Source organism: Physella acuta, unplaced genomic scaffold, assembly GCF_028476545.2.
Source record: "Physella acuta isolate Inbredline_101_S28 unplaced genomic scaffold, ASM2847654v3 ptg001126l, whole genome shotgun sequence".
In the NCBI taxonomy this organism is placed as follows: Eukaryota; Metazoa; Mollusca; class Gastropoda; family Physidae; genus Physella; species Physella acuta.
Window position 1 is genome coordinate 211,268 of NW_026732643.1, and position 27,175 is coordinate 238,442.

At 35.8% G+C, this 27,175-nt stretch overlaps 1 protein-coding gene across 9 annotated transcripts in view; it reads left to right on the forward strand.

The window, feature by feature from the left end:
* LOC131956063 (muscle-specific protein 300 kDa) overlaps positions 1 to 27,175 on the forward strand; it is a 163,076-nt gene that overhangs the window by 24,210 nt on the left and 111,691 nt on the right. For all 9 annotated transcript variants that reach the window (XM_059320425.1, XM_059320424.1, XM_059320433.1 and 6 more), the window contains 63 exons: positions 1,843 to 1,926; positions 2,472 to 2,564; positions 2,673 to 2,773; positions 2,912 to 3,108; positions 3,619 to 3,704; positions 3,914 to 4,054; positions 4,140 to 4,286; positions 4,450 to 4,614; positions 5,000 to 5,175; positions 5,430 to 5,629; positions 5,729 to 5,934; positions 6,051 to 6,368; positions 6,566 to 6,697; positions 6,876 to 7,067; positions 7,323 to 7,472; positions 7,675 to 7,842; positions 8,013 to 8,147; positions 8,240 to 8,401; positions 8,576 to 8,796; positions 8,923 to 9,031; positions 9,230 to 9,550; positions 9,793 to 9,969; positions 10,117 to 10,257; positions 10,383 to 10,703; positions 10,824 to 11,150; positions 11,347 to 11,658; positions 11,811 to 11,950; positions 12,131 to 12,311; positions 12,423 to 12,665; positions 12,789 to 13,187; positions 13,385 to 13,504; positions 13,672 to 13,872; positions 14,091 to 14,252; positions 14,373 to 14,546; positions 14,767 to 14,914; positions 15,045 to 15,214; positions 15,358 to 15,678; positions 15,759 to 15,928; positions 16,039 to 16,195; positions 16,462 to 16,614; positions 16,825 to 16,989; positions 17,236 to 17,562; positions 17,864 to 18,004; positions 18,108 to 18,272; positions 18,418 to 18,613; positions 18,708 to 18,835; positions 19,008 to 19,154; positions 19,299 to 19,463; positions 19,646 to 19,764; positions 20,027 to 20,234; positions 20,593 to 20,685; positions 20,779 to 21,003; positions 21,084 to 21,407; positions 21,633 to 21,785; positions 21,949 to 22,113; positions 22,229 to 22,555; positions 22,834 to 22,986; positions 23,106 to 23,270; positions 23,397 to 23,720; positions 24,636 to 24,788; positions 24,888 to 25,052; positions 25,305 to 25,532; positions 27,022 to 27,120. In XM_059320425.1, the coding sequence (XP_059176408.1) occupies positions 1,843 to 1,926; positions 2,472 to 2,564; positions 2,673 to 2,773; positions 2,912 to 3,108; positions 3,619 to 3,704; positions 3,914 to 4,054; positions 4,140 to 4,286; positions 4,450 to 4,614; positions 5,000 to 5,175; positions 5,430 to 5,629; positions 5,729 to 5,934; positions 6,051 to 6,368; positions 6,566 to 6,697; positions 6,876 to 7,067; positions 7,323 to 7,472; positions 7,675 to 7,842; positions 8,013 to 8,147; positions 8,240 to 8,401; positions 8,576 to 8,796; positions 8,923 to 9,031; positions 9,230 to 9,550; positions 9,793 to 9,969; positions 10,117 to 10,257; positions 10,383 to 10,703; positions 10,824 to 11,150; positions 11,347 to 11,658; positions 11,811 to 11,950; positions 12,131 to 12,311; positions 12,423 to 12,665; positions 12,789 to 13,187; positions 13,385 to 13,504; positions 13,672 to 13,872; positions 14,091 to 14,252; positions 14,373 to 14,546; positions 14,767 to 14,914; positions 15,045 to 15,214; positions 15,358 to 15,678; positions 15,759 to 15,928; positions 16,039 to 16,195; positions 16,462 to 16,614; positions 16,825 to 16,989; positions 17,236 to 17,562; positions 17,864 to 18,004; positions 18,108 to 18,272; positions 18,418 to 18,613; positions 18,708 to 18,835; positions 19,008 to 19,154; positions 19,299 to 19,463; positions 19,646 to 19,764; positions 20,027 to 20,234; positions 20,593 to 20,685; positions 20,779 to 21,003; positions 21,084 to 21,407; positions 21,633 to 21,785; positions 21,949 to 22,113; positions 22,229 to 22,555; positions 22,834 to 22,986; positions 23,106 to 23,270; positions 23,397 to 23,720; positions 24,636 to 24,788; positions 24,888 to 25,052; positions 25,305 to 25,532; positions 27,022 to 27,120 (11,856 nt within the window). The remainder of the gene's footprint in view (positions 1 to 1,842; positions 1,927 to 2,471; positions 2,565 to 2,672; positions 2,774 to 2,911; positions 3,109 to 3,618; positions 3,705 to 3,913; positions 4,055 to 4,139; positions 4,287 to 4,449; positions 4,615 to 4,999; positions 5,176 to 5,429; positions 5,630 to 5,728; positions 5,935 to 6,050; positions 6,369 to 6,565; positions 6,698 to 6,875; positions 7,068 to 7,322; positions 7,473 to 7,674; positions 7,843 to 8,012; positions 8,148 to 8,239; positions 8,402 to 8,575; positions 8,797 to 8,922; positions 9,032 to 9,229; positions 9,551 to 9,792; positions 9,970 to 10,116; positions 10,258 to 10,382; positions 10,704 to 10,823; positions 11,151 to 11,346; positions 11,659 to 11,810; positions 11,951 to 12,130; positions 12,312 to 12,422; positions 12,666 to 12,788; positions 13,188 to 13,384; positions 13,505 to 13,671; positions 13,873 to 14,090; positions 14,253 to 14,372; positions 14,547 to 14,766; positions 14,915 to 15,044; positions 15,215 to 15,357; positions 15,679 to 15,758; positions 15,929 to 16,038; positions 16,196 to 16,461; positions 16,615 to 16,824; positions 16,990 to 17,235; positions 17,563 to 17,863; positions 18,005 to 18,107; positions 18,273 to 18,417; positions 18,614 to 18,707; positions 18,836 to 19,007; positions 19,155 to 19,298; positions 19,464 to 19,645; positions 19,765 to 20,026; positions 20,235 to 20,592; positions 20,686 to 20,778; positions 21,004 to 21,083; positions 21,408 to 21,632; positions 21,786 to 21,948; positions 22,114 to 22,228; positions 22,556 to 22,833; positions 22,987 to 23,105; positions 23,271 to 23,396; positions 23,721 to 24,635; positions 24,789 to 24,887; positions 25,053 to 25,304; positions 25,533 to 27,021; positions 27,121 to 27,175) is intronic.

Here is a 27,175-nt window from a genome sequence, read left to right on the forward strand (position 1 = left end):
CACAATTCACTGAGCCTAAATCTTTACCCAGTCATAACGTCACTGTTTTGTAGCTGCACAATTCACTGCGCTAAATCTTTACCCAGTCATAAGGTCACTGTTTTGTAGCTGCACAATTCACTGAGCCTAAATCTTTACCCAGTCATAACGTCACTGTTTTGTAGCTGCACAATTCACTGAGTCTAAATCTTTACCCAGTCATAACGTCACTGTTTTGTAGCTGCACAATTCACTGCGCTAAATCTTTACCCAGTCATAAGGTCACTGTTTTGTATCTGCACAATTCACTGCGCCTAAATCTTTACCCAGTCATAACTTCACTGTTTTGTAGCTGCACAATTCACTGCGCTAAATCTTTACCCAGTCATAACGTCACTGTTTTGTAGCTGCACAATTCACTGCGCTAAATCTTTACCCAGTCATAACGTCACTGTTTTGTAGCTGCACAATTCACTGCGCTAAATCTTTACCCAGTCATAACGTCACTGTTTTGTAGCTGCACAATTCACTGAGTCTAAATCTTTACCAAGTCATAACGTCGCTGTTTGTAGCTGTAAACTTCACTGAGCCTAAATCTTTACCCAGTCATAACTTCACTGTTTGTAGCTGTACAATTCACTGCGCCTAAATCCAGTCAAAACGGTATTTTTGTGTGTAAGGTTCTGGCTGCATGGTCCGATAAACTCTCATCACTACAACACACGGGCTTGTGTTCTCCCTTTCTTTGCACCACACTAACATTTCCCTAGGCCGACAAATCTACGTGTATTTTTTCTCAGACTGTTGGTTAAACATACGGCTCTCTACGTGAATCTCACACCCTCTAGTTTGCGTGATTCATTTTTTTGTGCAGATTAAGGCATCAAATACACCTATTTTAAAAACAATCTTTTTATTAAAGTAGATTAAAACATTAAATTTCCAGGCAAGACGTGTATTCATTCGAGCGTACATAGAATCGTTTGATCCCCCCCCCCTCCTACTCTCCACCACCACCCGATTAGCCACGAGCCTTTATTAGATGGCAAAATTCGATAAATTGATAGTCCAAGCTTATAGCATTAATTGTACTTGAATGAAATGTGTTTGAAAGTGTCTCAATACGATCACACATAAAGAGACCGGCAAAGATCTACTTCAGTACGAGGAGGCCCACTCGAGCCGAGTGCTTTTATAACCGAAAAATGGACTAACCGTAGGCTTCTATGTGATCTGGTAGTGCTGAGTGAAGCACATTTTGATCTCTGGATAGGTCACAATAGAAGAAATTCTTTACGGGAGGGAGCTCATGTGGTTTTTATTTACCACAGCTAATGCTGGACAGAGTTGTCCCTCTTTGTTCTAGAAATCGTTATGGATCCGGTCACTGAGCACCAACGATACATTTTTTTTTACCATAGAAAGGGGAGACTAGTGAGATTAGCAAAAACTATATCTGACTATACATACGATTTGTACTCTTGCATACAAGAACATTGTTAATTAATGTTCGATTATTGCATTGTTTCTACTTCAATATTTTAATATCAAACTACTTCTACATAACCCATCCCCCTACTGATAATCTTGCTCACCTCTCCAAGTCCTTGTCTCTTTCTAATTTACCACTTAACTGTTTACAAAATCTTCAAAACTTAAACCATAGTCTATCATTATCCAACCTAATTTAAACAACAAACTACCACATAATTAAGGACATGATCATAATTAAAAGCATTAAAACTCATTAAAATTAATTAATGTCCCACTGGACAGGTTTGTTGAACTCATTTCCTTTGAATTAGAACTAAAATACATAACATAATCATAAAAGAATAAAATTTCAATATAATTTTTATCTAGCCAATGGAGAAAGGACCAAGGCTTCGTAGACCTCATCACTTGGCCAACATATCAACTGCCCTGAACTTTTTGGAAAAGAAAAAGGTAACTTCACAAATTTGAATACATCAATAAATGGATTTTATTTTTAAATTTTAAAGTCTTTATCTTATTTAAAAAATGTTGTTTTACTGACATATGGGAAGAAGTTACATGTATCCCTGACATATTTCAAACAAATTATAGGTATAACTGACCTATTTGAAACAAATTATGGGTATCACCAACATATTTGAAACAAATTATGGGTATCACTGACAATTGTGAAACAAATTATGGGTATCACCGACATATTTGAAACAAATTATGGGTATCACTGACATATTTGAAACAAATTATGGGTATCACTGACAATTGTGAAACAAATTATGGGTATCACCAACATATTTGAAACAAATTATGGGTATCACTGACAATTGTGAAACAAATTATGGGTATCACCAACATATTTTAAACAAATTATGGGTATCACTGACAATTGTGAAACAAATTATGGGTATCACCAACATATTTGAAACAAGTTATGGGTATCACTGACAATTGTGAAACAAATCTTGTGTTTTACCACTCATGTTTACTTTGCCTGTCAGATCAAGCTTGTGAATATCAACACCTCCAGTATTGCAGATGGCAAGCCTTCAATTGTTCTTGGCCTGGTTTGGACCATTATTTTATACTTCCAGGTATGTTTAAACAATAAAAAATGTGTTGGTATTCAATATTTAATTTTCACTATGCTATAAAACATTATTTAACTTGTGTTTTGAGTCTGTTTTAATGCACTATTCAAGATTGAAGAAACGATCAATGCAGTGCCTGGAGATGGTACCAATAAAAAACCTCAGCTACCAAAACAAAGTTTGTTGGATTGGGCAGAGAATGTCTTAACAAAGTGAGTACATTGATTTAATTTTTACTTTACAATTTACCTGAAACATAGTCAAGATTTTTGTTTTACGAGGTAATGACTAAGACATTATGATAATTGATATTGTGTTACAAAGGTTTTGACATAGATAATTTGTTCCAGAAATTATGGTATCAAAATTAAAGACTTTGGCAACAGTTGGAAAACTGGTATTGCTTTCAATGCCATGATCCACCATATCCGTCCTGATCTTGTGGATATGGACCAGATTAAAAGACAGCAGGCACGCATTAATTTAGAGCATGCATTTTCAACAGCTGAGACTCACCTGGGTATTCCCAGACTTCTGGACCCTGAAGGTGAGCAAAGGCCCTTCTCTTAGCATTCTTCTTCTTCTTCGTTCTTAATTATTAGTGTTGAAGGGGATTGAGATTTATCTGCCAGTGGGTTTGAACTCGAGACTTTATTCGAATTTATCAACCATGAGCTTTTTGCCGACTCGACTACGCCTCCAACACAATTAAGCGTTACGTGTCAACTGGTTATGCGCCATTGAGGCCATTGACTCCGATTTCAGCCTGCTTTTCGTTTTGGATTTGCTTCCATAGCCTTTGTCCAACCAAGAACAAACTACAAGGCAGCAGTTGTTTAATTTTGGAGTTGTCTCTCCTAGAAGAGTGGCTGTCCCCAGCTAACGAGCCTCATCTGCCCGAGGGTTCGAACTCGAGACTTTTCGGTTTAGCAACCATGAACTTTACCGACTCGACCACGCCGACGCTTCTTAGCATTCTATACAGCAGTAATTGTCTAAATTTATTCGATGCTAGAGTTTTTAAATGGTTGAAACTTGATTGATTGTAACCCTGTAGATGTGGATGTAGACAAGCCGGATGAGAAATCTATCATGACATATGTGGCTCAGTTCCTGAAGGCCTATCCTGAAGCTGGCGGCAGTGTACGTTTTTCTAAACCTTTTTTTAAACTACATATAAAAAATTCTTTTGATAAATAAAGAAATAGTAATATGATCGGTTTTTCATTTGTTTTTAAAACAAAAAAGGGAAAAATTGCAGTTCATTGAATTATTTTTGTGTGTGCATGTTTTAAATGAGTATTTAATGACTGAGTGATATTGAATTAATGCAAGAGCTTGTCTGGTTATAGGGAGTCCCAGGTCTGGACATCAACTCTCCTGACAAAGAACTGAAAGCTTTCAGCACATTGATGAGCTGGTTGAATGTGGATGCCAAGGGTGTCCTAGCCACAACCCTCGAACCCGTCCAGGACAGAGAAGCAGAATTCAAGGTAGTGTTTTTAGACAGATTAATAAGAGGGAAACATAAATTGTTGACTTTTGATTTGAAACAATAATATAAACTTGATCTTGTAGGCCTACCTGGAATTCAAAACAGATCTAGATGGAAGAGAGCCGTTATATTTGAAACTTGGAGAGAAAGTTTTATTAGGACAAGCTTTAAAAATAACCAGACCAGATTGGGAAAAACTGGATATAAGTTGGCAGGAAGTGGAAGAAGGCGTAAGATTTTACTTTGTATTTTTGGACTTCTCCACGGATAATTAATCAATAATTAATGCAGTTCTACTTATTCTATGACCAACCATTTGTCAAGACTTAGTTCACTAAATAGTTACTTTTAATTTCTTTTCTGAGTTGCTTTTTATCCCATGAAATTCTTTAGGTAAGACTTTGGCTTCTAAAACTTGATGCCTGCCTTCCTGGCAAGCTGGGGCAACTTGGCCAGTGGCTTTATGAGGCAGAAAAAATGTTAAAGAAAAAAGAAGTTTCAACTGACAATCCTGAAGAGATGGCAGAACAATATGGTGATCTTGCAAAAGAGCACAGGGTATTTTGTAGTTAATTTGAATTGAAATCTAATTGTATTTTCTTACTAGATTTACTAACATCACAAATCAATGATTTAGAGATCCTCAAACAATTGTTGACTGACAATTTAATTTTTTTTTTTAAATTAACTATACAATTGTTAATTGGGATGTTACTAAGATATTGAGCCTCTTTCAGATAATCTATAAAAAATAGCTCTAATCTAAGTTAAAAGCAAACACTTTAAAATAAAAATAGTCAAACACTTAAAAACCCAAGATATTGGCAAACACTTTTTTCCACAGTTAATAGAAATTTAACTTTCACAAATATGATTTGTAAAATTCCAAAATTTAATAGGCCTACTGATAATTTGTTAAAACCATTTTTAATTTTTTGGACAGCTTTTTTTCAAAGATTTGGAGGAATGGAAACAGTTTTTTGCTCAAGTCAAGCGAGCCGGTCGCTACGAAGGCCTGGCCATTCAGGGTGCTCAGCTGGAACACATTGCTAAGCGGCTGGAACATGTATCACTGCACTCAACTGTCAGACAGAACAGACTGGACTACACTCACATGAGGTAAACTTTGGCAGTTATAAGTTGCTAAGACACTTGACTACAGTTTAATCTCCAAATCATCATATCTCTATAGTTTAAGAATATCAGAACAGAATTTCATATAGGCCTACCAACACATATGTATAGAAATCAACTACAAGATGGGGTGGACTCAAAAATTGAGCTTGTGATTTCTAGTTTATCAATAGTTTGACAATAGTATAAAAAAAAACACATGTATTTTGGATTCAGTTTTATATTATTTTTTATTTCAGATACAAATTATTAGCTTTTCTGGGGATAGCTGAGTTCAAGCTAGCAGAATGGACTGGGAGATTTGGACACCAAAACTCTGTTGAAAACATGTTAAAAGAGTTCTCAGATATTGTTGACAAGCAGAAGCTCTTTGAAACCTTTGACAAACTACTGGCAGACAGCAAAAAAGTGTCAGAAATATATAAAATGGGAGGGGCAGGTAAACCATTTAAAAAATCAACTTTTAATTGAATTATTTATTTTAAAAAGAAAAGGCTAAATCATTATAATATTCTAACTAATTTATATTATATAATAGACAAAACAGAAATTTCACAAATGGAGCAGTTTTTGGGAAACATCAGTGGTCAATGGAAAAACATGTCAGTTGAAATCAAAGGTGTGAGGTCAATGTTAGAAGAGGTCATCAAGACCTGGAAGCAGTACACTTCTAGTTTGGACTCACTGACAGTGTGGCTTGCCGAGGCAGAGAAAGTCTTAAATAAAAGCTTGGAAGAAAAGGAGGTAGATACCTTTATAACTTTACTGCTAAGTATTCACTCATTTATAAAACTGATAATTATTAGATGGTGCATGCTCAATAATACTTTGTTATTTATTTCTTTGTTATTTTTCAACAGGACTTTTTTAATGACCTGTCAGAGCAGCATGAAATACACAAACTTTTAAATGACTCTGCCAACTTTCTTATTGAGGGAGCTACCCAGCCTGTCGCTGATGAAATCAAACGAACCATTTTACTCGTCAACCGCCAGTTTACAGAGGTTGTTGAGGGGTTCCATTCTTTCCATCAGAATGAAATTATTGGCAAGGCAAAATCTGAGTATGAAAAGGGTGTTGACAGCTTGGCTGCTTGGTTGACGTCTGCCCTAGAAGTTCTGGGCCGTCCTGTCAGATGTATTCATGCTGAATTAAAAGCCTATCTCTTGGAACTAGATGTATGTGCAGTATACTATTAGATTATAATATTAGAAAATGTATACAATAAATTGCAAAATCATATCAGGCTACTTGGTGTATGTCCAGTATAGCCGTGTAAAATGTAAATAATAAATAGCTAATTTAATCTATGATGAAAATTGGTCTCAGATCTTAAAAGATATAATTATATGATAATTATTTCTTATTAAACTAGAAATGCAGTAATGAAATTCAGGAAGCTGAAAGCAACTTTAAAGTAACAACAAAAACAGCACAATCTCTAGTGAAGGACAGCTCTCAAGATGTTGTCACAGCGATGCTGCAAACATTAAATGAACAGAAAGAGGTAAATTTTCAAGCCAACTGCAGATGAGTTAAGTTAGTTTTTTGACTAGTGATGGGTGTGGCCAACTAATTGTTCTGGTTTGTGACCTGTAGTAAAAAAAGCAAAAAAGCAAAAATGATCAAATGTTTTGTTTTATTATTTCAATTAAATGAAACCATTTTATTGCCATCTAATCCAGGCCATTGTAAAGCTGAAAAAGGAAATTCCAGACAGGATCAAGTACCTGAAGGCTGTGCTGCCAAATGTGGAGTCACTGGAGACTGGCATCACTGACCTGTTCAGGTGGTTGGATGACGGCAAACATTTGCTGGACTCTCACAAATTAGAGGCCACAGCAGAAGACAATGATTCTAGATTAGAGAAACATAAGGTAGGCAAAGAAAATATTTGTTAATCACCTTTTTACCATAAGTTTTTAAGAATTTCTACTTTGTTTAAGTGCTTGTATTTTATAGACCTACACATACAAGTAAAATAGACTTAAAGATACGAAATTCGAGTTGGCTGATATAGATGACATGATCTCAAGCTGAATTGTTCTTATGTATTTGATGAACATCTATCACTCTAAATACTTCCAAAAAATATAACTAAAAATCTCATTAGTAAATTTTACCACCCTTAGGCCTTTTTCACTGAAATAACCTACCAAAAGTCAATTCTTGAGAGCAAAAACAAAGTCTTCCAGAAAATCAGTGGGACCAAAGCCAAACTTGCCAATGTTGACTTCAACCCTGCTGAAGACTTGATAGCGCGAGCCAATGAACAGTTTCAGGTATGTTTTGTTTTGTTTTCCTCAAGTAATCTTTTGAAGCTAGTTTTTTATTTTCACTGACTTGAAGTATTTTTAGTTAAAGGCTGTAAAGGTATAACATATTTTTAATAATCTAATGCTACAAAAAAAGTAAATCAGCTTTTAAATTTAAGCAACACAGAAAAAACCCTGATTTCATTGGTTTCTATCCTAATTAAACTAGAATTCTGTGACAAGTGCCAAAGACTGGGAGCGTAAATTAGAAGCTTTGTCTCGTTTGTGGCGGTCACTCCATCAGAAGCAACAAGAGCTAGAAGATTGGCTTGACACAGCCTCGAACATACTGGATGACAAAGATGATGACCCCGACAACCTGATACGTAAACATAAGGTTCATAAACATTTCTTTAAGTTTAATTCTTCTTACAGACACATGTGGAATTATTATTTCCTATTCTGAAAAAACTAATTATAATGTTAAACACTTGTAAAAACAAAATTTTTAATTGATTAAAAAAGTTTTAGTTCAAGCGCATAAAATATTCAACCAATGTTTTTTAGGCTTTCTTCAACAAACTAGACAAGCGTCTTATGACAGATTATGAAGCTCTTGCTAATGAAATCTTGCATCAACTGAGCCCTCCAGAGCAGAAGCAACTTTCTCAAACCCTAGGTCATCTAAAGGAGAGATGGGAGGTAACTGTTTCATTGCTCTGGCAAATGAGTCCAATGTTAGTCTTGTATATTCATGTATAGCACAACTGAAACCACATTTGTTTCCATGACAGCATGTCCTGCACCATGCACCAATCAAACTGTTGAAACTTGAGTTTGCCCTACCAGAGGACAAGTTTGAACAAGGCATGGAGAAAGCTGAATTGACTCTCAGACAGGCCCAAGACCAGATCAAACGAAATGAGAACATCAAAGATGCACTGGCTAGACACAAAGTTAGTTTTTTGTTTTCAAATAATTATGAATTTTGAAATCTATGAATTGTCATTTTCTTATTCTTATTTTCTTTTTTTTTGTTTAAGATTGCCATAATAATTAGATATTATTCATTTTTATATTACTATTCTCTAATGTTAGGGCGCAAAGTATACAAGCCATTTCTATTTCAGCAAATGTTTGAAGAAGGGAACCTGGTCACCTCTTGTGAGCAATGGCTTGAATCTATGAAAAACATAGCCCAACAACTACTCAAGCTAAGCATTGATGAAAAGTCACTGGACCAGAGACACAGAAACCATTTAGAGAGATGGAAGAAGCTGAGGATGATAGCTGATGACACTTATGTCCAACTAAAGCAGCTACCTGAGAGGTGGAAAGAATATCATCAAAAGTAGGTGGATTAAGAACTTTATAGAATATTTTCACCTTAGATGTGTCCACTTTAGAACATTGACCGTCTTGTGATAACATATAATGAAAAAAATAGTTTATCTGTAATGACTGTTTACCATTATAGAATGAATGATGTGGATGGTTGGGTACAAAATGTGGAGAAACTCATCAAAGGAATGGCACAAGAGAATATTTCAGGAGAGGAGTATAAAGAAATGCTGGCACAGTTTCAGGTATTTATTCTCACCTGCCAGGTTTATTCCTGTCCATCACAATTAAGTAGACTTTAAATGCTCAGTCATTCAAACTATTTAACACAGGAATTCTTAAGAGAAGTTTTAAGAATACTATTGTGATTCTCAACATTTTGATCTATCTTGACTTGATTGAATTTTAACACACTTGTAATTAGAAATATCTGTCCCATGTAGAAGGAGATGAGAAACATGAGCAAGTACCAAGAGGACTCCAAGTGGCTTGACCAGTCCTTGAATGAACTGGTCAAAGATGCACCAGAAGCTGATGCCAAGAGGGAAAGAGAGCGTCTCAAGGGTTTGCTGGATCGGTTCAGGGGAGTGAAACCTCACATGGATACAACTATGGATAAATCCAACATTTTATCCAAGGGCTATGAGTACAGGGATAATGTGGTTAGGAAGTCCAGCTGGTTGGATGAAGCTCAGCGGCTGGCGATGGAACACCCTCACATTGACAGCCTTGATGATGCCAGAGTTTACCTTCAAGAGCATGAGGTATGTGCCTACAGTATCCTGATGTGTACATACATTTTAATGGCCATTGATTTTTTACTGTCCAGATTTGTATAAACATTTTAATGTCTTTGGATTTTTTTATGTCCTGATGTATACAAACATATTCATCATGTCTCTAGATTTGCTTATACTATTTTGAAATATACAAACATTTTAATGTTGCTAGATTTTAAGTTTTCTGATGTGTACAGACAACTAACCCTACAATTTTTCATTAACAGTATCTTCTCAGCAAACTTGAGGCAGAGAAAGCCAATATTCAAGCTGATATTGAAGCAGGAAAACGCCTTCAGAGAGAGAAAAATGCTCCAGCATTCATCCAACAAGCTGTCAGTGAACTGGACAAGAAGTGGAAAGATATCAACGATCTAGCCAAGGCCAAGCATGAAAAACTGAAGGTCATTAGAGCATTGATTAATGAAATTATAGAAATGAAATTGTAATTTGTGAATAGAAAAACATTTGTTAGACACCAACAGCAGCCACATACCTTTGTTTTATCAGAAATCTGAAAACAGCAACATTTTTGTCTTGTCAATCAACAGAAACAAGTAAAAGACTGGGAGGGCTATGAAGGAGAGAAGTCAACACTTCTTACTTATCTGAAGAAAGCTGAAGTAGAGTTGGAAAAACCCATTGATTCTGTCAATCAGGAGAATGCCATAAAAGATTTACAGGCCAAGAAGGTATTTATTTGTCTCTTTCTCTTGTATTCTAGGAATTTATTGTTACTATAACTCACTGCCCATGAAATCATTGTTACTGTACAATGTTATTGTAACTCACTGCCCGTTCATTTCTTACATTGCAGGAACTTCAACAAACATTAAATAAATTAAAAGGAAGTTTGACAGAAATGACGAAGCTAAATGCTCTTGTGGCTGTGGGAGCAAGCCGAGAACGTCAGGCACCACTGAAAGGGGAAGTGACTGACATTGACAAAAGACTGGAGAGTGTGTCTCACCGCCTCAATGCTAAGCTGACAGACCTAGAAGCCACAATTGCCAAGTGGGCTGAATACTACAAGAGGTTAAACAACTTCTGTGATTGGCTGAATGAAAAAGAGAGCAAGTTAAATGAAATTTATGACAACAAACAAGATTCTCCTGATGCTCAGCTACAAAAAGCAGAGGTTTTTAAAGCTTTTCCTTACACTTTGTATTCTTTAAAACTTTTTGTTACATAAGAATAGTGGACAAATATTAAGTTTCTGACTAATTTCTATAATTAATTTTGTTGCTTGAAATTACAGGGCATCTCAAGTCAGGTGTATGAGAACCATGTGACTCTGGAAAACTTAGAGAAAGATGCCAGAGGACTGACACAAAATTTCCGGTCCAGAGAGACAGCAGCCCTTAAGTCTAAGCTGACCAGTGTCAGGAGACAGTGGGAAGCCTTATGCACTAGAGCCAAAGACAGAAGTACAGCTCTGTCAGGCAACGTGCTCCACTGGCAGAAGTACCAAAACTACCTGGAGAAGCTCATGCCATGGATCACCAAAGCTGAGAAGTATTGCGCTACACAACTGCCAAAGTGTGCTTCTGTAGAAGAGGCAAAGGATCTTTATGATATTCATCAGGTAACACATTTTTGAAACTTTTATAAAGAAGAGTCAAATATCTTTTTTACTCTCAAAATAATTCAAGATATCAGAATTGTAAACCAAGTATGCTGACTTATTGATACATTTTTTAAAATGTTAATAAAAGAAAACTCAATTTATTAGAAACTTTTAGAAAATAAATCCTCCAATCACCTTTTATGTTTTCTGTCAGTCATTCTTACAAGAGTGTGAGGAGAATCTTCCACTATTTGAACAAATGTGCACAGAGGCCAGCTACTTAATGGACCAGCCCAATATTCACCAAGATGTGGAGAATATCCAGAAGAGGTGGGGTGGTATCCTGTCCAACTCTGAGGACAGATCTCAGAAAATGGACAAAACATTTTCTGCCTGGACAGCTTACAGCAATGAGCTGGAGAACTTCCAAGAATCCCTGGACAAGATACACGCTCGTCTGGCCAATGATCCTAATGTCAACACATCTGATGTCCAAGTCTTGGAACATGAATTGGCTCTGGCCAAGGTAGGTCTGGACAGATGGTTTAAGCTAAAAAAACGAGTGCACACATTTACAAAAAATATTACTGGACTAAAAAAACAATCATATTAGTTTGTTTTAGTAATCACATTTCAAACCAGTTTAATATAGCCTGGTTTTCAATTTGTTTATGATAGGCACTGCAAGATGAGATACGTAGTTACCAGCCACAACTTAATAATTTGGCTCGCCAGTTTGAAGTTGTTCAGACATACTCCAGCCCAGAAGGTTTAAAAGTTTTGAAATCAAAACAAGATTCCATCAAAAGCAACTGGAAGTAAGTGACATATTCTTTGCAACAATTAATGATAGAAAAAATATTCTTTTTGCCTTGGCATCAATTATCTTTCAGGTAATTCTTGAGACACATAAAACACAGCACCCAAAATCCTTTTTCACTGTGCTTACATAAACATCAACTTTCTGTGTGTTTATGAGTATTGCTTCTTTTCTCCAGAGATATCAATGATGAAGTCACAGAAAGGCAGAAAGTTCTATCTAATGCCTTGCAACATAGGAAAAACTTTTACGGCAGACTTCAAGATTCTGAAAAATGGTTAAAAAAGATGCAGAAAAACCTTGACTCTGGGAATGAAATCTACTCTGATGAAGTTGGAGCAATACAAGCTAAATTAAAGGCAAGCTGGCCCTACTAAATGTTTTTTGTTCTACATTGTATTGTTCAATTTTAGCACACTATCAAATAAAGTTGCTGATTTCCTTATGTTTAATTTTTATTGCAATTTCAGAACTTTAAAGATGAATCCAAATCGCAAGAGAAATTTTTCCAAGATTTGCAGCAAGAGTTTAAAGAACTGGTAGCAGTGTGTAGTGAAGAGGAAGCAGCTGTACTCAGTGAACGTTTCAACAAAATTTTGGAAGGCTACACTCAAGTAGAGGATCTCATTGGCAGCAGACAAGATTTATGTGAAAAATGGGTTGATTACAGTGAGACACAGAAAGAAACTCAAACCAAACTAAAAGCTCTTCAGGTATATTTTGATCTTATTACATTTATAGATAAGAATCTTCTGTTATTAAGAGCTTTGTTATCATAGTGGTGTCTTAAAAATTATTAGTCCCAAGAAATATTAATATTTTCTTTTTGATTACAGGCTCGCCTTGCTTCACCTAATGTAAGTGAAGCAGAAGTTGCTCAAATAAAACGTGAGATAGAGGCATTGCGCAAGTCTTTGAAGCCTTGGAACCAAGAAGCAGACAATCTTGATGACCTGATGTCCACAGCTCAGATGGTCATTAAAGACAGAGCTACCCAGAGAACCTTACACTTTGGGTCAGAGCTGGCAACTTTGGAAAACCTGTGTGACCAGACAGGGGACTCAGCTAAACAAAAGGAAGCTCAGCTTGGTGAAATTAATCAATTAAGTTCAGACTTTGTTCAAAAGAAAGATGATCTTGTTGAAAGTTTGATCAAAATTCAAGAGAAATTAGAATATGCTAAAGCTAAGAAATCGAATCTTCAAGGAGTTAAAGATTTGGTTAAAGAAATAGAGGTGAGTAATTTTTAATTTACAACTTGATGCTAAATTTTTTAATTCCATGGGTAAAAGTGTTAAGATAGGTCTGTAAAAGAACATTTCCTACTGTTTTCTAGAATATCCATGATGGTCACATAATATATTTACATTTCCTGCTGTTTTCTTGACTATCCATGATTGTCAGATATATATTTACATTTCCTGTTTTCTAGACTATTCGTGATGAAATGTATAGTCACAACCCCGAGTATGAACAACTAAGAGAACTTGGAAGACAAATCATGCATAGCGACCCCACTAAAGCTGCAGCCCTTCAGCAACAACTTGGCCAGGTAAATTTTTCATTTTAAAACAAGATCTTTGTGTTGAGTTTATTCATATTTTAACTAGAATACATTTATAAGTATCATCTGGTTTGGTGAATTATAAACAAAATAATAACTTTCTTTCCTTTCAAGTGTCATTATACTAACATTGCAAATTGACATGCTTTATACAGATCAATGCTGCATGGGAAGACATTCAAGCAATGATAGCAGATAAACATCAACGATTCAATGGTGTGGCAAGCATATGGCAACAGTACACTGATGCTAAGCAAGGAGTTATGAAGATTGTTGATGATGTTCAACCTTTGCTACAGCAGGATCTGGCTTTTTCTAAACAAGAAGATGTGAAGAAATCCTTAGACCAACATAAGGTAGGCAACTTTTCATGTCCCAGCTCAGAAAAGATACACATCAGATTGTGTCTTTTAATTAATCTTGCGTTCATGTGAAGTAAAGGCTATGCATATTTAATTTCAAACATATTTTGTCAAATTTTTCCACACTTGTCATGTCTATAGTTTAAATTTTTTTTAATTAAAAAAAAACATTCTTTGTTTTGTTTGTCACAAAAATTGATTTTTTTTTTCAGAACGCTGAATTTGAGCTTCATGCCAACCAGACACACCTAGATCACATGAATAGCAAAGGTGTGCAACTCCTTGAAGATCTCAAGTGCCTTCCCGATTTTGACTTCTCAGGGATGGAAAATGATCTGGATGAAGTCAATCTCAGATGGGAAACAGCCAACTCTGTAAGTTATGCAGACCACAGCTTGTAGCATCTTGTCAGCTTGAGTTATACACTAGAGAAAAATTTAAAAAGACAATCTAACTATTAATTTAAAAAATGTCTGAACTTTTCAATTTGCCAGGTTATTGATGAACACAAAGAGAATTTGGAAGCTCAGCTGATTTGCTGGGACCAGATTCGTTCTGGTGAGGAGGAGGTCAGTGCTTGGGTCAACTCTATGGTCAGTAAACTAGGTGACAGCCTGAACCAGTTTGATGACACTGTTACTGTAGAGGCAAGACTTGCCAAGTTTAAGGTCAGTCTTCTAAATAATCTATAAACCAACATAAGGTTTTATACTTTACCTCATAACATCCTGTGTAGTTAGATACATTTTGTTTCTTTATGTCCTAAAAAGGGAAAAAACCAATTCTAAAAAAAACTGTTTTACTAATTGTTTTAACCTTTTTATGTAAGGGATGTGCCACCTTACTAAAACATTGTTAGTAACAAAGTAACTTCTATCATTTATAAAGGATGAAGCACCTTATTATGAGGAGGTCATGAATGACGTGAAGCAGAAACTTAAAGACTTGCAAGAACTCAACAAAAACAATTCAGTGCCTACCCTTGCTTCAACACAGCAAAACCTTCAACAACAGTTCCAGAAAGCTGCTTCTATGGGTAAATATTCCTGTATTTTTAATATCTGACTAGAATTCCTTTTACATTAACCTAACAGCTTGTGAAAGTTGTTTAAATGCTGTTTTAAAAAAGCTTTTGTTTGCTTGATTGGTATTTGTGTATATTACAGCTAATCAGCTGGAGTCTATCATGACCAACTTCAATGATGAGCAGCAAGGTCTTCAACAAGTGATGACTGACGAGACAGAATGGATGAACCATCTTAAGGAAGCCCTGGCTAAATGTGATGATGTAACTGGAAGCAAAGAGGATTTAATTGGCAGATATGAAAACACCAAGGTAGGTGGTTAGCCTTGGTTAACAGACTGATGCTTTTCAGCTCTGTATTTATTAGAAAATGTGTAGATATACAAACTTTTATTTTTATTTAATAGATATACAATGAGCAGTTATTTTAAAGTGCCATTTGAATCTATTTACAGCATCTTCTTCAAGAGCTGGCATCCCACCAAAGACAAATTGCTTCTATTAAAGACAAAGCTGATAACCTAAACAAAAAGTATTCTTCTTCTGAGACTTCTAGTCTTGCTAAAGATGGCGCTGTTGTTTCAAAGAAGTACGAGTCCCTCATGCAGCGGGCAGAGAGGGTACAGGACTCATTGATAGCCCAGCTGGAGCAGCAGTGCACAGAGGCCCAGCAGCAGCAGCAGAGGTGGCTTAACACAGCCAAGGAAAAAGTTGGCTGGTGTGGGGACATAGCTGGGGACCGCTACAGTGTGGAAGCCAAACTGGCAACTATTCAGGTTCATTATAACAATTTTACTTTAAAAAATACAATAGTCAGAAAATATTTGAAGATATTTATAAAGTTCTTTTATAACAGGAAATGAAGGCAAGTCTGAAGGAAGGAGAGGAAAAGAGACAAGAAGCTATTAATAGATTTGATGCAATAAAGGGAGTCTTACCAAAAGCCAAACAAGCAGAACTTGAGGAAAACAGAAAACTGATGGAGAAATCCTGGCAAAACTTGATTCAGTCTATTAATCAGACAGAGTTAGTCAAATTTGATTTGCATTTTAAAATTACACCATGAGTTTTACTTTGTGATAATGTTGAAGGCCTACATTTTTAACACTGCTCTAATTATTTATTTTGGTCTATAGATCTAAGCTTGAAAATTCCATGGACCAGTGGCAGCAATATGACCAGCGATATGAGACATTGTCTCAATGGTTGAAAGACACTGAAGCGTCCATCAGAACTGATTCAGCTCTGCAACCTGACATACATAGTAAAAAAGAACAACTGGAACAGTTAAAAGTACATTGCAATTTTTAAAAAGCTTTTAAATAGTTAAAATTCACAAATCTCTCATGTTCTTCAAATTTGTAGTTACCTTAATAGCTGGGTAAAACAAACAGAACACAATTTTTGTTTTAGAAATGTCCGTAAATGGATGTACATTAAGGATAAAAAATTATGTTAATAAATCAAATTAAACTGCTAGCTTTACTTTACTGCTAGTCTTGTAAAAGTTTTAAAAATTCTTTCAGCATTCTAATAACTTTCAAATATTTCACTGACAGGCCCTCGAGCAGACAATTTTGTCACACAAAAAAGAATTTGAGAACATGCGTGACTCAGCTCAACAAATTAGCCAAGTTAGTGGAGACAGCCGCACACTATCGTATGCTGGTCAGTTGGCCAGTCGTTACCAGTCACTGGCCTCTGCAGTCAAGGTATGTTACACTCACTCACGCTTTATTTCCCTTTAATACATAGCTTATCATTAATATCAAATAAACATATAGTTATTGTTTTCTTTTAATTGAACTGTATAGTACACATATGTTTCTGAGTTGCACATATGAAATCCTTTACATTTAAAATATATGTCATTAAAACATGAATTTCTTGCGTTTAGTCATTGTTTCTATACTTTGTGACAGGAACAACTAGCACAGAGTAAACAAAACATAGATGACCATCAGCGCTATGGTACCAGTCACAAGGCGGCACTGGACTGGTTGAAGACAGCACAACAGGAACTTGACCAGTGCTCTGAGATGGTCAGAGATGAGGACTCACTGGACATTAAACTCTCAATACTTCAAGTAAGTTCTAAAATCATTTTCAAATCACGTTACTGAAATGGTTTTGATTTGAACATAAAATAAGAAAATAGTATAAATAAAAGAAGTTTATTTAGTCAACAATGCTAACTACAGTAATACTGTACCTAACTGGGAATAAAATATTTTTTATTTAAAGGATTAAGGTAATATCAACATTTTGTTTAGAAACTTATATCATAAATATTTCCAGCTTATGAATAAAGTTGATTTGAACATTTTGTTTAGAAACTCATTGCTAAAAAAGATGAAGGTGCTGCTCACTTTAACTCAGCAATTGAAGCTGGGGAGAAACTTTACCCCAACACGTCCAATGATGGCAGGGAGAACATTCGCAGGGAGTTGCGCAGCCTGAGAGAGGCCTATGAGACTTTTAATGACAGTCTTAGTGAAACACAACGCCAGCTAGACAGCAGCCGAATGCAGTGGCAATCATTTGATGAAAACTTTGAACAGCTGAACAAGTGGGTGCTGGATGTGGAGGCACAGATTGAGCCTGACCCAGAACTTAAGTCTAGTTTACAGGAGAAGAAGGCCCTACTTCAGCATTACAAGGTCAGCATTTGCAAATATCTTGGCTCTCAGATGGTTTAGTTGTCTTTTACATATTAAGATTTTACACTTGCTGTACTTTGGAAATAAAATTTTGATGACATGAAATGTTTAGTAAAATAGATAATAATATAAATGTTGATCAATCTGTTGGTCTAGGTACTAAAATTTCAAATTGAGTAGTCAATATAAAAATGTTAAAATTTAAATCACTTATTGCAATGCAGTCAGTAGAAAAATGTTTAAATATAATTCTCTTATTACTCAGTCAAAATTTAGTATATATCACTTGTTGCAATTACAGACTCGCTTTCAAGACATACTATCCCACCAATCTATGATTGATAATATCAGTGATAAAGGGACAGCACTCTCATCTTCTCAAGTCAAAAACAAACTTAAACAGCTGACAAACAAATACCAAACACTGTGTAAAGCAGCAGAGGCAAGTATCACACATTTTTATTTAAATAGGCTATACTATTTTAATAAGTAGCATGATTAATTATGTGCTTAAGATGAAGATTAACTATGTATGTTGTCCATAGAGCTGTGCAGAGAAAGCTGAGGACTATGTGGAGGAACACCAGCAGTACCAAGACTTGTACCAGCAGTGTCGTGACTGGATGAATGCCACCAGAGATAAAGTAGCTGTATGTGCTGAAATTGGGGGAGACAAGCAAGCTCTGCAGAATAGATTAGACAGACTACAGGTTCTTGTTATTATTCTATAACTGACATTTAAAAAAAAAATATTGTTGATTTTTTTTTAGTATTATTTTATTTGACACTAAATCACAAAACAATATTTAAAAACCTTAAAGTAATATTGATTTAAAACTTCTTTCTTTACCATAGGAAATAGTTTCTAGCCTGAAGGAAGGAGAATCTAAAGTAAAATCCGCCCATCAACTAGGACAAAAAACTATCCCCCACACATCAACAGCTGGTCAAGCCAACATCAAAAGAGAGCTAGAGTCACTGCATTCTGACTGGGATGGGCTGGTCAGCCACATTGACAGTGCTGAACAAGAACTTGTCCAGGCTATCAAAGGTACACACTCATCCCTTAAACATTTGAAACTTGCTCTCTTGATGATAGGTTTATGATAATTATTTAATGCATTGCCCTATTTCCTCTCTGATAGCTTTGGAGATTTATGATGGGTCATGTGATTTGTTAAATCGTTGGCTGAAAGATACTGAGTCACAGTTTAAAAATACTGAGCTCAAATCAACTTTACAAGAGAAAACAAAGCAAGTAGAAACATTTAAGGTGAGATGAAAAAATAATTGTAATTTTTCAGCCAATTATAATTAAAGTTTGTAAACTTTATTGTTGGCAAATGAAAAACTACTGATTAACTTTATTTTCCAAAACTAAAAATGCCATTTTAAAATGTATAATGTCTATTATTGAAATAAGAATTTACTCTGCAACTTTTCAGAATTTACAAAGAGAAATAAATTCCAAGCAAGATCAGTTCACCAATCTACAAACCATGTCAGCTCAAGTGCAGACAACTGATTCCAGATTGGCCAGCTACAGCAATCAGTTGGGAACAAAATATCAGACACTTAAAAACCTGGCTAAGGTTGGTGAATTGGTTCAAGTTTTATAAATATATTGAAAAATATAGATACAAAAATTATTGTAATTAATGTAAATATTTTAAAAAAAATAGATTAAAAAAATTATTGTAATTAATGTAAAAACTGTTTAAAATTTTTTTTTAAAGGATGTGATTGTAAAATGGGAGGATTATGTGGAAGAACATCAGGCTTTCCAAGATAGCCATGCCCAGTGCATGGAGTGGGTGGACACTTTAAGGAAGCGACTGCAAGTTTGTGCAGATCTTGCTGGAGATAAACAAGATGTAGAGGACCGCATGCAAAAATTACAAGTAGGTCAAGCATTACTGCTAAACTTTAGATGACTTTTCATCTCATGGTTTTTGTGACTATAGTGTTCACTGAAAGCTTTTGTTTTGGTGGTTTCACTAAGTCTAAGTTTTAAGTTTTAACTTTTTTTAATTACGGTTAATCAGTGATATTTTTTAAAGGTCTTTTTCTTTAATAAATGTAGGAACTGTCTGCTGAAAAAGATGAAGGAGCCAATCATATCCACCAGACAACAGAAAGTGGTGAACGTCTCTACCCCAGCACGTCATCTCAAGGCAGGGACATTGTAAGACAGGACATCAGGTATACTTTCTCTAACTTTTATATCTGATGTTAGGAAAACATGGAGCCTTCCCATCTTATACCTGTTTAAAAGTACAAAGTCTTGAGTTGTTTTTTATAATAACATAATGTGTAAAGAAACAGCTTATTTTTTTTTTCTTAATAAAAAATGGAAAATGTGTATAAGCTATTTAAAATCACAGACTAGTTTTCTTTTAAATATTGTTTAGGTAATACTAAAATAGTACTTTCTAAATTGAACAATTTTAATATATTTGTACAGAAACCTCAGGGACAACTGGGAAGCTTTGAGGGATGAGATTTGTGATGTCCAGCGCAAGTTGGACATTAATCTCAACCAGTGGTCATCCTATGATGAAAACTTTGAAGTCTTCCAAAAGTGGCTTCTAGATATGGAAGTTAAACTAAAGGAAGATTCTGAGTTGAAGTCTTCACTGCCAGAGAAGAAAGCTCAACTACAAAACCACAAGGTACAGTTTGGGTTGCCCCTCTTGATTTTTAAATCACACTTTTTTAAAACTCAACTCATTCATTAGTATCAGTGGTATTTTGGGTCTTTGTTAAAACTGCAATAAAATGATGTTGCTGTGTTGGGTTATTATGAATTTCTATCAAGTAGGAGTAACTATGTTTCATGGAACAAAAAAATGAGAACTGCTATTTACCTAATGAGCTAGTATTGTTTGTCTTCAAACAGAGCTTTCTTAGCTTGTTCTTCTCATGATCCTTCTTTACACATTTAGGTTACATTATATTTTAGAATTTGAAAATATTTTTATTTTACTGTCTGCTAAACTAATTAACAATTCATTCTTCTAAAACTGGCAGGTGCTACATCAAGATATTGTCTCCAGAGAACATATCATTGAAAACTTGACAGAAAAAGCTCAGGCACTTACACAGTCCACTCCTTCTGCTAAAGTAAGTTGTTGTTTTACACTTGTGTAAATACAAATGGGTTTCCATATTGTCCAATGTATTCATTCAAAAACTTCAAATTGATTTGCTTGACAGGTAAAAAAATTTGTTGGAGAACTGAAGCGCAAGTATGACACCATCTGTTCAACATCCAAGGCTATTTTGGACAAGCTGGATCACTCCATGCAGGACCACCAACAGTACCAAGATGCAGCCCAAGATTTCACAGAGTGGCTCAACTCAGCCCAGGAGAGACTTGCCGCTTGTTTTGACAGATCTGGTGACAAACTCTCCCTACAAGCCAAAAAGGAGAGGCTCAAGGTACATCACTGATAATTTAGGCATCATAATTTATTTAAAACTCTAAATTATTTTACAAAGAATGTTATTTTCTTTTGTAGGAATTTTCATTGAATATCAAAGAGGGCCAGAAAAAGCTCCAGAGCACAGAAGAAATGGGAGCCCTAACAGCAAGGAACACATCGCCCCAAGGCAAGGACGTGCTACACCGTGAGCTGGAGCACATGAAGAGAGAGTGGAATGACTACCTTAACCTTATGAATCAGGCAGAAACTTCCCTGGACCAAACTATGGGCATGTGGGGGGAGTTTGAATCCAAGTTTGAAGAGTTTGCTCATTGGCTAAAGAACATGGAGCAGAAAGTCAAAGGACATGACCTTAAAAATACATTAAAGGAAAAACAGAATCAAGTAGATGTATTTAAGGTGAGAAATCAGTACAAAGTTTATGATAGTATTGTTGGATAATAAAAAAAAATCTTTTATAATTCTTTAGTTAGCTTGCTGCTAAATGTTTGACTTTAGAAAGTAACAGTGAGCAAAATTATTTATTACTTTGAATTTCACTTGTTAATACATATATAATTTTTAGCTAGTATTAATGTTTACTTTAATTAATTGAATGAAATATTGATTTATTCTGTCACCAAGAAACAAAGAGAAGAAATCATCAGCCACCAAACAGAAATTGACAAGTTCACTGACGATGCCCAGAACCTTATGCACACAAGTTCAGATGTTCGTCTGAGCACACAGGTGTCTCAGCTGACCAACAAGTACCAGGGCTTGCTGTCACTGGTCAAGGTACGAACTGGGTGTTCACACTAGTGCAACAGGTTGTACTTAGAAGGCTACTCCAGATAGCTATGTTATACTTGCAGTTAACATAATCATTTTCACCAAGGATCTGATACTCCTTATAGTTATGTTTGTCAGACTTGCCACTAAAAAAATTATTTTCACCTAGGATCTGATCACAAAGTGGGAGAAGTACGTTCAGGATCACCAGATGTATGACAACCGTATGGAAGAATTCAAGAAGTGGCTGGTCCAAGCCAACCATAAACTTGGTCAGTGCTCACAGCCGGTCAAGGACCAGGGAGCATTGGAGGAGAAGAGAGCCTTAATACAGGTGGGCCTAGACCTTTTGACATAGAGAGCCTTCACACAAGTGGGCACATCTTTTAGCAATCTTTCTTGTTACTAAACAATATTGCTTGTCAACTTAGTGGTTTTCTTTTCATTAGATGCTGTTCACAGAAAAAGAGCATGGTCACCAGAAGCTCATGTCCACACTTGAAGCAGGTGAAAAACTGTATCCTGATACAGGTGCTAATGGGCGGGACAGAATCAGATCAGACCTACGGACAGTGAAGCAGGATTGGGAAAATCTTTTATCTGGACTCAGTGATGCCCAGCGCCACCTGGATTCTTACCTCCATCAGTGGTCAACTTATACAGATGGACAGGATCAGATGCTACGCTGGATGGCTGAAACAGAAACAGCTCTGAGAGCAGATAAGGATTTGAAGAACAACTTACAAGAAAAGAGGCAACAACTGCAAGCTCAAAGAGTAAAGGCTTTACACAATCAATAATAGATTTCTAAAAAATCATGTCTCTGAAATATTTTTGTTTAAACTTTGTGCAGTAGGCTCGAAAAGTTTTTTTTTAAAAAATCAACGTCATCTGTGCTTTAAAATAAGTTTTAAAAAGCTCTATTATAGTTTCTTTAAGTTTTTTTAACTTTTGTATTAAGTCTTATTATATCTTTTTATGTTTAAGCCAAAAAAAAAATAACCATCTAAAATATTTTATATGCCTAAAATAAACGCACGTCAATGTTTGTTAGGGCTTACTTCAAGACATCACTTCCCACCAAAGGCTGGTAGACTCTGTGATTGAGAAAGCTCAGGGTGTTTTGAAGAGCACATCCAACTCAGAGGTGTCAGACTTCATCTCTGATGTCACTTCAAGATATGAAAAACTTCACACTGAAGCCAAGGTAGGCAAATATGGGGCTAAATTCTTTCATTGTAGGCCTAAAATTCAATGAACTATATACTTAACATTGGAAGCTGAAATTGCTGAAGTGAGTTGATGCAATGTTAACACTTTTTTTAGCACCAGATTGAAAGATCTGAGCAACATGTACAGCTACATCAACAATACCAAGAAGGCATGCAAGCTGCTGTGGACTGGATGACCCTCATGAAAGACAGGCTGACCCTGTGTTCTGACACCAGTGGAGACAGACACACCATCCAGGGCAAGCTTGACCGCCTGCATGTAAGTTAGTGGCTGTGTTGGTTCTTTTAAAGAAATTATTGTTCCATATCGTGTTGAGATCTCTTAAAGTTTTTTAATGAATCAATGGGTGATAAACAAATAAGTCCTTTTGTTTGTGATTTCTAGGAACTTTTAGGCTGCTTATCAGAAGGTGCAGGTAAAATAAAGGAGTGTGAAAACTATGCTCAAGGTACAATGGATACAACTGGACTCAAGGGTTGCCAAGCTATCCAATCAGAACTTGATGTTTTACACACCAACTGGGAGGACTACTGCAACAAGCTCAACTCTCTGAAAGAGAGCCTTGAGCAAGCCTTGCATTACTGGAGTCTATACGACTCAAGCCATCAGCAGCTGACTGCATGGCTCAAAACTAATGAGAAGCAGATCAAAGAGTGTCCCCTTGTGTGTACCTTGGATGAGAAAAGAGAACAGCTGGCCAAGTACCAGGTATTTAGAAAATATTGTGGCTCTAATTTCTCAAATAGTTAATCAGACACTGTTAATCAGTTTTTTAATCCAATTCTAAACAATAATTTCTTTTTAATCTAGCTGCAAGAAGAAATTCTCAGTGAATTTCAGTCTTCTATAGATGGTAACTTGGCTGTAAGAACATTTTATGATTGGCATCTTGGTTACAAGGCAGTCATTCACATTTGCATGATGCTTTATAAATTTTGGTATTAAGATAACAGTCTTGTTTATATGCTTGGGGTTTCAACATTAAAAACAGTTTTTATAAAGAGCTATTAATTCACAGCTAATAGATAAAACTTCTGTGATTGGCTGTTATTTGAGATTGTCACAAAGAAAAAAAAAATGCCATTGACACATTTTATTTAAAAATCTTTTAGCATGGCTTTTTGTACAAATTCTGTTCCATTTGGTTTTGGCCTTTTTTTGGCCATGTCCATTCATCAAATTTATCAGATAGTAATTAACTAATGCATTGTATCACACTTAATCATTAAAGATAAGAAATGTTATAATTTTCCTTAGTCATTAATTAGGATGTCTTTTACAAGCTAATAGTGGTCTTATAAAAATCTCCATTTGTTGTGGTTTAATTCTTTACCTAATACAGATCAGTCTATCTAAGATTTATTAATAGTTTATCAATTAAGAAAATTTCTATGGTAGTCTGACAATAGTTTTGCATGATGGGATAAAACCTTGCATTCTAGGTTGGATATATAATCAATAACAACAATAAAATATTAAACAATTAATGACAGAATAATAGATTAATCTAGTCAATAACAAAATAATTATGGAAAAATATATCCAAGCATGATGATGTTCAGCTTCAGAACTTTGATATATTTACCTCAGTTGTTAAGAATGAGAATGCATGTGGCTCTACAGGAACTATGGCATGAGATAAAGAACCAGCAGAGAGATGTGGACAAATTCACAGATGAAGCCCAGACTCTCCAGCACCTGACATCAGAGTCACGGGTGGGAAACTTTGCTTCACAGCTAGCCACAAGATACCAGTCACTGCTCACTTCTGCCAAGGTAAGCTTTTTTTTAAAAATCCATTCAGTTCATCTTATTGTTTAACCAGATCAGCAATGTTCAATTTTCTAAATCCTGATGTCTGTTTTGTGATCTCAGGATCTGATAAGAAAATGTGAACAAAATGTGGAGGATCATGAGGCCTATAAGACTAAGTATGCTGAAAGTTCATATTGGCTTGAGAAAGCTAAGAAAAAGTTTGCTGAATGCACAGAATCTGGAGGTTCAAGGGCTGAGTTAGAAGAGAGGCTTGAAAAAGTTCAGGTTAGTTCACATGATTTTTGTTGTGTTGGCAGCTGAAATTATAAGAGTGACTATTGATGTTGCAGCTGAGATTATAAGGGTGACTAATGATTTAAACAGCTGAGATTATAAGCTTGACTAATGATGTTGGTAGTGGTTCTAGTATCAGCTGAGATTTCAATGGTGATTAAAGTGGTTTAGTTTTTGTTTCGATATAAGTGAACTTTAAAAAATGCCTTTTTTTAATTAACAGTGAAAGTTTTTTTTCTACAGGAACTTGTTCATGACAGAGATGCAGGATTGGCTAAACTGAACCAAAGTGTTGAGTCGGGAGAGAGACTGTATCCTGCCACTGCACCAGACGGCCGTGAGGCTATTCGTCAAGACCTGCACAAGCTTAAGCTGGGATATGAAAACATGTTTGATGAGTTGTCTGCCCTTCAGAGGAAACTTGAAGTGTCCCTGGTCCAGTGGACATCATTTGATGAAAGTTATGGCCAGGTAAACACTAGCTCAACAAATCTTTTACACTCAGTGTCCCTGGTCCAGTGGACATCATTTGATGAAAGTTATGGCCAGGTAAACACTAGCTCAACAAATCTTTTACACTCAGTGTCCCTGGTCCAGTGGACATCATTTGATGAAAGTTATGGCCAGGTAAACATTAGCTCAACAAATCTTTTACACTCAGTGTCCCTGGTCCAGTGGACATCATTTGATGAAAGTTATGGCCAGGTAAACATTAGCTCAACAAATCTTTTACACTCAGTGTCCCTGGTCCAGTGGACATCATTTGATGAAAGTTATGGCCAGGTAAACACTAGCTCAACAAATCTTTTACACTCAAAGTGTCCCTAGTCCAATGGACATAATTTGATGAAAGTTATGGCCAGGTAAATATTAGCTCAACAAATCTTTTACACTCAAAGTGTCCCTGGTCCAATGGACATCATTTGATGAAAGTTATGGCCAGGTAAACATTAGCTCAACAAATCTTTTACACTCAGTGTCCCTGGTCCAGTGGACATCATTTGATGAAAGTTATGGCCAGGTAAACATTAGCTCAACAAATCTTTTACACTCATAGTGTTTCTGGTCCAGTGGACATCATTTGATGAAAGTTATGGCCAGGTAAACACTAGCTCAACAAATCTTTTACACTCAGTGTCCCTGGTCCAATGGACATAGTTTGATGAAAGTTATGGCCAGGTAAACATTAGCTCAACAAATCTTTTACACTCAGTGTCCCTGGTCCAGTGGACATCATTTGATGAAAGTTATGGCCAGGTAAACATTAGCTCAACAAATCTTTTACACTCATAGTGTTTCTGGTCCAGTGGACATCATTTGATGAAAGTTATGGCCAGGTAAACACTAGCTCAACAAATCTTTTACACTCAGTGTCCCTGGTCCAATGGACATAGTTTGATGAAAGTTATGGCCAGGTAAACATTAGCTCAACAAATCTTTTACACTCAGTGTCCCTGGTCCAGTGGACATCATTTGATGAAAGTTATGGCCAGGTAAACATTAGCTCAACAAATCTTTTACACTCAAAGTGTCCCTGGTCCAATGGACATCATTTGATGAAAGTTATGGCCAGGTAAACATTAGCTCAACAAATCTTTTACACTCATAGTGTTTCTGGTCCAGTGGACATCATTTGATGAAAGTTATGGCCAGGTAAACACTAGCTCAACAAATCTTTTACACTCAGTGTCCCTGGTCCAATGGACATAGTTTGATGAAAGTTATGGCCAGGTAAACATTAGCTCAACAAATCTTTTACACTCAGTGTCCCTGGTCCAGTGGACATCATTTGATGAAAGTTATGGCCAGGTAAACATTAGCTCAACAAATCTTTTACACTCAAAGTGTCCCTGGTCCAATGGACATAGTTTGATGAAAGCTTTGGCCATGTAACATTTAAATGTTATTACATTTTTGTTACTTCTGTAGATAAAGTCTTTATTTATGTAAAAATCAATAGGTGGAACACTGGCTGAAACATATGGAATCTCAGCTAGAGGGACAAACACCACTGAAATCAACTTTAGAGGAGAAAAAGTCACAGCTGCATAACTATAAGGTAAGTATTTTCAATGTCGAACAAGCACTAAAGTTCCAGTAAGTTTTAAATAACA